The sequence below is a fragment of the Parasteatoda tepidariorum genome, chromosome 3, assembly GCF_043381705.1.
Source record: "Parasteatoda tepidariorum isolate YZ-2023 chromosome 3, CAS_Ptep_4.0, whole genome shotgun sequence".
NCBI lineage: Eukaryota > Metazoa > Arthropoda > Arachnida > Araneae > Theridiidae > Parasteatoda > Parasteatoda tepidariorum.
Window position 1 is genome coordinate 81,715,913 of NC_092206.1, and position 10,001 is coordinate 81,725,913.

Genomic DNA, 10,001 nt, shown 5'->3' on the forward strand with positions numbered 1-10,001 from the left:
TATACTAAGCAATGTGATTCAAAAAACATTCGTATGTAGCTAGTCATTCCAACTACTTTTAACGTTAGTCTATTAAAGAAACAAGGTTCAAATGCTACTAATTTTTTTTAATCTGATTGATGCAAATTTTTAATGCAAATGATGCAAGTACATAAACAAGTGCAACGGAAATATCTCCAGGGTACTTTGCGCAATTACTTTTTTTGATAACCCAATAAGCAATTAACAAAATCACAAATATTTTATACATTTTTGACATTTCTTCAGATGTATATTCACTGTCAAGCAAAAGATAAAAACTCGTAAGTTGAAAAAAAAGTTTGTTAAAAGTACATTGACTCATTTAATATTCTAAACTATATTTTACAAATTTTTAATTCAATTGGAAACATCTAATTTTTCTCTTATTTTTTATTTGTTAATGCTTTATATCAAGTCAAGCATGAGCTTATAAAATGAAAATTGTGAGAAAGATAATTTTTTCTGTAACAACAGATAAACAATTATAATTTAAGGAAAATAATTGCAAAAAACCACTTAAAATTGCATTAGTTTTAGAACAAGTAGAAATTTTAAATAAAAACATTTCTTGTTAAGTTTGTAATTCAAAATAATCTCATCGAAACATCCAATTTCAACTCTGTATTTCTCACTACAAGTTTAACAGTTAATGATCTGAATTAGCAAGTAATAATAAAATCTGTTTTCTTAATTCCATCTTACTCCTTGCACTATAGTCTACACACCTTCGCAATTTCAGGTTTCTAAGTCTTATAAATATTGAGCAACAATGCATAATAATAATAATACGCTTTTTAAAGAAAATATTTATTGCAAATCAAAAAGCATACAATGAATGCGCAACAATTAAGTTCAAATACATGTTAAAGTTCAAATACATGTTTAAGTTCAAATACATGTTTAAGTTCAAATACACGTTTAAGTTCAAATACATGTTTTTGAAGGCTAAAAAAGACTGTTATTCGTTAGGATGATGTTTCAAGACCTACTCTGCTGCACATGTTTAGAAACAGATGCATCAGGTTTACCAGGTTTGCATTCATTGGTGAATCTATATTTACTCTAGCAGATACAATTCTAAAAAATAGAAGTAAAAAAGTAATTATAAACATCTATATGACATAGAATACTAAAGAGCATATAATCACAAAACCTACTTTCGCCTTGAGAAAAAAAAGTTAAAAGTTGGACTGAAATTTAAGTTTAAAAACAAGCGATTCATACAATACAAACTGTTCTATATTTTTGTTTCAATTGTAATTATTAATTTACGCATGTAGTACAATACTTTAGGGCAACATTTTAGTTTGAAATAATTAACTGGGAGAAAGATTACTTTTACGAACGTAGGTCATCCTCCAGAAATACGTTGTTCGCTTATTCAATCTATTTTTTTACACTCTGGCATACTACTATTTTCATCTACTTTACATACTGGCATACTTCTTTTTTTATCTTTTTTTTTTACTTTAAAAACCTTTTTCTTTGGTTTTAATACATTTTACAAATCTATAATAGAATACGGGCTTAAAATTGCTGTGTCTCCATTAAGATTTATAATTGTGGATACAAAGAAAACCTATGAATTATTTGCTTAAAATGAAATTTTCAAGTCACATTTAAATGAATATAAGTATAATTTTAGTTTATATAATTCGGATGAAATTTTCATCTATAAAGGTTTCCCACATTACAAGAAATCTATAATCAAAACTACCGGAATATAGTAAAATTCATCGTGTTTCTGGCTCTATGGGAAACCCACAAAAGTTGGGTACTTTTTACCGAAAGTCTTTGATAATGATTTTGATAAAATAAAAAATAAAAGGATTTTAAAATGTTTGATAAAGTTTGGTAAATGGGGTAAAATTTTGAAAAATGTATGATACCTTAGAGCATAAGAAGAAAAGCGTGCATCTTTATATGCAAACTGCTCATCTCTATATCAATTCCGTTATTTTAAGACCGTCGGAAATTTTTCACCTAGTTTTTTCACCAACTGAAATTAAGTCAGTCTTCTTTACTTGGTTTAAAAATGTATATTTCAGTTCACATAATTAAACAAATTTTACAATTTTTCGGATAAATTTTACAATAATTTAGATAAAGTCAAAGATATAAAGTTAAGATCAAATAAAGAAAAAACTTAATTTGATAACCCAAGAAAAACACTTACAAATACTTTAAGTTGGTTTATACATAGTATGTAAAAACAATTTTCTTGACAAACTTACTTATTAGCCATTGAATGGGGCTGGAGCCCCATGTGGAGGTTCACAATGACAATCNTGCAAATGGTGCAAGTACAAGTGCAACGAAAATATCTCCAGGGTACTTTGCGCAATTACTTTTTTTGATAACCCAATGAACAGTTAACAAAATCACAGGTATTTTAAACAATTTTGACATTTCTTCAGATGTATATTCACTGTCAAGCAAAATATAAAAACATGTAAGTTGAAAAAAAAAGTTTGTTAAAAGTACATTGACTCATTTAATATTCTAAACTATATTTTACAAATTTTTAATTCAATTGGAAACATCTAATTTTTCTCTTATTTTTTATTTATTAATGCTTTATATCAAGTCAAGCAAGAGCTAATAAAATTAAAAATTGTGAGAAAGATAATTTTTCTACAACGGATAAAAAATTATTATTTAAAGAAAATAATTGCAAAAAAACACTTAAAATTGCATTAGTTACTGAACAAGTATAAATTTCGAATAAAAAAACGTTTTGTTAAGTTTATAATTCAAAATAATCTCATCAGCACATCTAATTTCAACTCTGTATTTTTCACTACAAGTTTAACAATTAATAATCCTAATTAGCAATTAATAATAAAATCGTTTTTTCTAATTCCCTCTAACTCCTTGTACAATAGCCTGCACACCTTCGCAATTTCAGGTTTCTAAGTCTTATAAATATTGAGCAACGATGCATAATAATAATGATCTGTTTTTTTTAAAAAACATATTTATTGCAAATCAAAAAGCATACAATGAATGTGTTATAGAATTTTTAATTATGTTAGTTCAAATACATGTTTTTGAAAGACAAAAATAGTCTTCTATTCGTTAGGATGATGCTTCAAGAACTACTCTGTTGCACATGTTTAGAAACAGATGCCTCCAGTTTATCAGGTTTGCATTGATTGGTGAATCTACATTTACTCTAACAGCTACAATTCTAAAAAATGGAAATAAAAAAGTAATTATAAACATCTATATGACATAGAATACTAAAGAGCATATGATCACAAAACCAATGAAATTTCTGCTTTCGCCTTGGCAGAAAAAAGCTAAACGTTTGACTGAAATAACAGTTTAAAAACAAGCAGTTTATACAATAAAAACTGTTCTATATTTTTGTTTTAATTGCAATTATTAATTTACGCATGTAGTACAATACCTTAGGGCTGCATTTTAGTTTCTAATAATTGACTGGGGAAAAGATAACTTTTACGAACGTAGGTCATCCAGAAATGCGTTGTTCGCTTATTCAATCTATTTTCTTACACTCTGGCATACAACTATTTTCATCTACTTTGCATACTGGCATACTTCTATTTTTATCTTTTTTTTTCTTTTCCTAACCTTTTTCTTTGGTTTTAATACATCTTATGAATATGTAATAGAATTTGGGCTTAGAACTGTTGTGTCTCCATTAAAATTTATAATTGTGAATGCAAAGAAAACCTATGAATTATACATTTAAAAAGAAATTTTCAAGTTGCATTTAAATGTATATTAATAAAATTGTAATTTATATAAATTAGATTAAATATTAATAGATAAAGGTTTCCCACCTTGTAAAAAACTATTATCAAAACTACCAGAATACAGTAAAATTTAACATGTTTCTGGCTCTACGGGAAACCCAAAAAATTGGGTACTTTTTACCGAAAGTCTTTGGTAATGATTTTGATAAAATAAAAAGTAAAAGAATTTTAAAATGCTTGATTAAGTTTAGTAAATGTGGTAAAATTTGGAAAAATTTATGATACCTTAGAGCATAAGAAGTAAAGCGTGCATCTTTATATGCAAAGTGCTCATCTCTATATCAATTCCGTTATTTTAAGACCGTCGGAAATTTTTTCACCTAGCTTTTTCACCAACTGAAATTAAGTCAGTCTTCTTTACTTTGCTTAAAAATGTCTATTTCAGTTCACATAATTAAACAAATTTTACAATTTTTCAGATAAATTTTACAAAAATTTAGATAAAGTCAAAGATATAAAGTTAAGATCAAATAAAGAAAAAAAAACTTAATTTGATAACCCAAGAAAAACATTTACAAATACTTTAAATTGGTTTATACATAGTATGTAAAAACAATTTTCTTTACAAACTTACTTATTAGCCATTGAATGGGGCTGGAGCCCCATGTGGAGGTTTACAATGACAATCACATTTTTTGCATTTCTAAACAAAAAGATAAATAAAAATAATATTAATATTTTAATAAATTGATATAATATAAAGAAAAGTTGGCGAAGGTCTACATTTATGGCAACTTTTAACTTGCCTCTGCTAACCAAAAAGCATCTAAAATATTAAAAAGATATTTAAGAACTTCAACAGGGGATAGAGCGTTCGTCTTCCATTGAGGTAAACCGGGTTCGAAACCCAGCCAGGGCTAGTCGATACGAATTCTACATCTGGCTCGCATCAACCACTGTGCTGACTAGTATTGACTAGTATTAAGTGATCAATGAACTACGAAATCAGACAAAAAAACACTTTCTTTGAATAAACATAATTTTTTTTGATATATTTAGATTATTGACCTCTTGAATTCCAAGGTAGCCTCAATCTGGAAGATATTGACCCAATAGTTTCAAAGACAAACACTATCCCAAAATCGATCAAAACCCAATCATTAGTGCATAAGTTATTCCGAAAAAGTTTTTCTTTCCTTAGGCACACAGACTAAACCTTGAAATCATCCATGAGATTTTTTAGGTTCTGTCACTATTGCACTGGCAATGGTTTTCAGTAATCGGAAAGGCTAATTCTATCCCAAATATCGATATAACGTGAATGATATGATTAAAATTAAGCAATATTTTATTACTTACACATGATCGTTTCTTAGGACATTTTTTGCATTTTTTGCACTTCTTTTTGGACCGGCAGGGCTTAGGACGATAAGGAGGACGGGGAGGAGGAGGAACGTCGACAGGAAATATTGTTCTTCGCACTCTGTTATTTTCCAGGGCAGAATTTCGTTCTTGATCCTCTAGCGGTATTATATTATCGCATTCTGACTGGCAATTATTACATGATTGTGGTGATGGTACATGACCTGGTGCACAAGTAGGACATGGAGGACATGAATTGCGTGGTGCACAAGTAGGACATGAATTGCATGGTGGACAAGAAGGACACGGCGAACATTTTGTTTCTCCAAAAGCCGAACTGACACCTGAGAAAGATAAATTTTATGCTCTTAAAAAACTCGACTGATAGAATTTAAAATAATAGGAACAATCTAATTTGATACAACAAGATAATTTGATATTTTTTTTAATTTTTCTCTTTTAATTTGGCAGTATCCACTTAAAAAGCATTTGCAAATAGTTTAACAGTATAAAAACTATTTTAAACATTTTTAAACAGTATTGGAAAACAGTGTAATTATAAGTATAATGCATAAGTTAGTGAAATAGGGGTGTCTGACAATGAGAAGTAATTTAACGATTTTTTTTACCATTTTTTAACTTTCACAAACTGAATAATCTTCTAATATTCTTTGATTTTTAAACACTTTAAGTAATTAATTTAATTTTAATTTAGCACCTTAAATAATTGATTGAGTAAGTGATTGATTAGAATATACGTTTTTATAAAAATATTTGGTCAAAAGGCGATATTTTTGAAAAACTTTTAAACTGTAGCAAGTAGCACAGTTCATTTTAAATATATTAGTTAAATAATTAAACAAGCGTATAAAGTTTAATGTAAACATTAAATAACCGTCTCTTATAATATTTTAACATCAAAAATTTACATTTTAGCCTATTCGGAATATATATTTATTTAGAATTTTCTGTTTAATTTTTATAATAAGAAACTAGAATAAAAATTTAATTAAAACAATAACTCAAATTTAAAACTTCATGTCAAATAACATGTTTATGTATAATGCACGTCAAATTAAGACTATTATTAATTCTCACTTTTGAAAAACGTTTTTTATTATAGTTTACTTATTCGAAAATTTACAGTCTATTAATGCATAATTTATTTCCGATAGCGTTCGCATGCTTCTAACATTTTTCAATTGACTAGCCTTCTGTTCACTCCGCTCACCAAACCCCGTAGTTGCTTCTCCTCTATAACTTTTTTTCCTTAAAATTTGATTAAAAATATTAATTTAGTTGAAAAAATATATGACTATTATAACTTTATGTAAACACATTTTGTTAATATATTTATCTTAATGAAAGACATGAAAGTCATACCTGGACTTCAAAAAAAGATTTTTTAAGGTCAGGGATGCAAAATGTACGACACAATTAAAAAGTAATGAATGAGAAGAAATTTTACTTATTAACGCAGAGAAATAAGTCAAGAGTTTCCACTCTATGCTAAAACGCATAAAAAGACTACGCTTTTTCTTTATCGAAGTGCGCCAAAATGGCAACAGTCTGGATCAAACGGTTTTAGCGCCAAGCTACGGCAAAAAGCTTAACTACCAGTTAAAATGGTGAATTGATGAGTTAATCATTTACTTACTTTTATTTTTAATTGAATTTATGAAGTTCTTTATAATCGTTTAGCCATTTGTATCATTTTAGTTCTATTAGATGCTAAGATGTTTATTCGTTAAGGATATCGTTTGCAAATGGAGACAAAAATACATTTTGCATAGCAAATTGTGATTTATTTTAAGTATTTCAATTTTTCATCATTTTTCTTTTTATATTTATTTATTTAATACCTTTTAGCATAGATGAAATACATTATTAATTCTTTCAAACAGTAGAATAAATACGAAAAGGCGTTATTAATGTAGAATAATTTTTCTTTTCTCTGTTTATAGTAGAATTCAGTATATAAAAGGACAGAAATGGAAAGAACGGTAAATAAAAATATGAAAAAAATACTTTTTACTTACTATAGAACTAAAATGTAGGATTTGGAATTCATTGGAAAAATATATGTTTCTTCATAAATGAAACTATTTCACAAAACTAGCATAAATTTATGCACTCCAATCTTAATTCAATGCGATTGAAATTAAGCAAAAAATATCAATTTTAAAACAATAATCACAAAAAACTATTATTCATTTATGTGACAAATATAACAGTATTCAAGTAAAAAGAAAAATATAACAAAGACACTACATAATATACGGTAGAGTGTCAATTATTCACATGTACTAAAACAACTAACCATTTCCGTTAAGTGTAGCTATAGGGAGCTAGAAGCTTTAGAAACTATAGAAACTTTGAATTAGAAACAACTTTTATCTCTTCAGTGTTATTAAAAATTTCGATACAAATGTTGAGATTTATATCTGGCAACATGTTATCTTTCACCCTCTTATTTTTTTTTTATTATTATACTTATTCATTTTGCATCACTTTTGATATCAAGTCAGTACGAGCTTATGAAATGAAGATTACGAAAGAGCTCAATTTTTCTGTAAGTATAGTTAAATAATTATTATTTAAAACAAAAAAATGAAGAAAAAAAATTGCGGAAAAAATCATTTAAAATTTCAAAGATTTTCAAACAAATTGTAATTCTGAAAAGAACTCTTTAAATTCAAAAACATTCTATGAAACTTTTACAGATTTTTTTATAAATCTTTTCCTTTTGTTTAGTGATTTTCTGTTTCTCCTTAAGAAAAACTAAGTAAAGCCATGCTTAAATTAAAAATTTGTGCTTTTTTTCAGTTTTTAAGATAAAAGTATCGTTTTGAAATCTTTAGCACTGTTATTGTTTACAGAAAAAAATAAATACGAATTTCAAAATACTAGCTTTGAATTCGTAATTTTTAAATTTATAAAACATTAACAGAAACGCAGAAAGTATAAAATGCTTTTGATTTTAATTTTAAAAGAGTAATGCTAGTTCTTCATTAAAAAAATTAAGTTTTTGGCAAAACTTTTTAAAATTTGTTAATGTATATAATTTTGCACGGTTATGTTTAAAATTCTAGAACAAAGCTAACACATATTTAACTTAATTACCTTTATTTATGAAGCTCAAGCCAGAAGAGTAGAAAATGAGGGCAAAAAAAGTTATTTTAATGAACATTTCCTCAATATAAATTTTGACACTTTTTGTTACAATATTAAAAAAATGTCAGAACTGCAAAAATTACACTTTATATAAAACAGTAATTATACTATATACAACAAGATTAAAATAATTATTGTAGCAAACTAAACAAAAAGATTTATCCGGATTTAAAATATTTCTATGAAAACTGAACGAAATTTCATAATTTCTAGTATTTTGTTTGTGTTATCATGAATTCTTTTGTTTGTGTAATATGTATTTAAAAGATTCCTGGAATAATTTATTGTATTATTGTGCAAAGCAGTGTTGCATCAAAATATTTAGCACAATAAAATTTAGGCTTGAAAAAAAATTAGCATTTTTTAATCTTATTTTGAATATTTTTAGATTGTTTTAAAATAATTTATTATGAAAGCGGCCATGTTTCGAACTCGTTTTTTGGACTCGATGATTATATTTGAAATCTGGATGAATATTAAATTAATATGTGTGCTCTGATAAGTGAAAGCTCCTGAACATAACAAAGAGGCACAAAACTTTTGGTCAAAGAACTCAAAATCCACAGTTCAAAACTACATCCTACATTTTCGAAGGATGCAGCCTGAAACATGTTAAAATCAGCGTTTTTGAAGTTTTTAGATAATTTAAAGCGTGAAATAAAAAGACATGATTTCTTTGCCCCATTAAAGTGAAGCTCATTCCATGTCGAATAAAACAAAACAAAAATAATAATTAAAAAAAATTTGACCATACCATTGAGATCTAATCGGCAAGTAAAGAAATTCTTTCCAACTTGGATTCAATTTCAACAGGATGAAAAAAGCTTGGTTTGTAAGCTTTAACTAGACCCACGATCGAAAATTATTTTCTTCTGATCTAAATTCAGTATCACATCAACTTTAACCATGCAGCAGTAACTGATGCATCTGCTTGGGAATCAGGCAGTTGACAAATAACGAAACAAATGGCATCGAGTCGTATAGAGTATACTGGTGAAGCAAAATGGCCAAATATTGAGAGTCTATACAAGATAACTACTCGAATATTTAATAAAAACACGCAGTTGTGTTATTTTAATTTTAAACAACACCTCGGTCTGAACTTGAGACGTATAAGTTCAACCATGCAACTTTATTTCTGCTAATCATGAGGAGACACAAAAAATAAGGAATTTGAAGAAAACTCAAGAATTCTCAAAAAAACTACATTAAGCTAAAATCATAAAATAAATAAACCGAAGAAGGTGCAGCTTGCACATAATTAAATAAAGCAGCTGACCAGAAGATGAAGCACAACGTAGTGTGCTAATAAGGAGAGAAGTGCCCCATCTAAACACGATGTCCCTTAAATATTTTTGCATGATTTAGCATGATTGTCTAACTTAAACTGATATCCAAAGAACTTAAACGGCTTATGAACTTCGGAAAATGGATGTCCCCAGCAAGTGCGGATTGTCTCTACGAGCAATGCTGGAGACAATTCGATAGTGATGCAACTATTGTTCCACGGCTTTTCGGATGACTGCTAAGTTCGAAATCTGGTACGTATAGGAGATTGGTCCACCACAATATTAAAATATTGGAACGTTAGTCTGACGTTTTTCTAAAAATGACGCAGTTTATAAGTGAGTAATGTCTAGGATAGAATCAGTGAATGAGAGAAACAATGAACGAGATAGTTAATGTATGTGAGAGTTTAAAAAAAAGGAAATATTCAATAAA

General features: G+C 27.6%; 1 protein-coding gene across 2 annotated transcripts; it reads right to left on the reverse strand.

Annotated features, from left to right (window-relative positions):
- Window positions 1-832: 832 nt before the first annotated feature.
- On the reverse strand, window positions 833-8,377 carry LOC122269356 (uncharacterized). Of its 2 annotated transcripts, none has more exons than XM_071179310.1 (4): window positions 8,229-8,377; window positions 5,103-5,449; window positions 4,378-4,446; window positions 833-1,098 (listed from the first exon to the last, which is right to left on the reverse strand). In XM_071179310.1, exons 1-3 carry the CDS (start codon window positions 8,293-8,295, stop codon window positions 4,381-4,383), a joined length of 480 nt encoding a protein of 159 aa, XP_071035411.1. In that variant the 5' UTR covers window positions 8,296-8,377; the 3' UTR covers window positions 833-1,098; window positions 4,378-4,380. The 2 variants fall into 2 exon arrangements, with proteins under 2 accessions (XP_071035411.1, XP_042897938.1); XM_043042004.2 differs by lacking the exon at window positions 833-1,098 and adding an exon at window positions 3,035-3,211.
- Window positions 8,378-10,001: the final 1,624 nt, after the last annotated feature.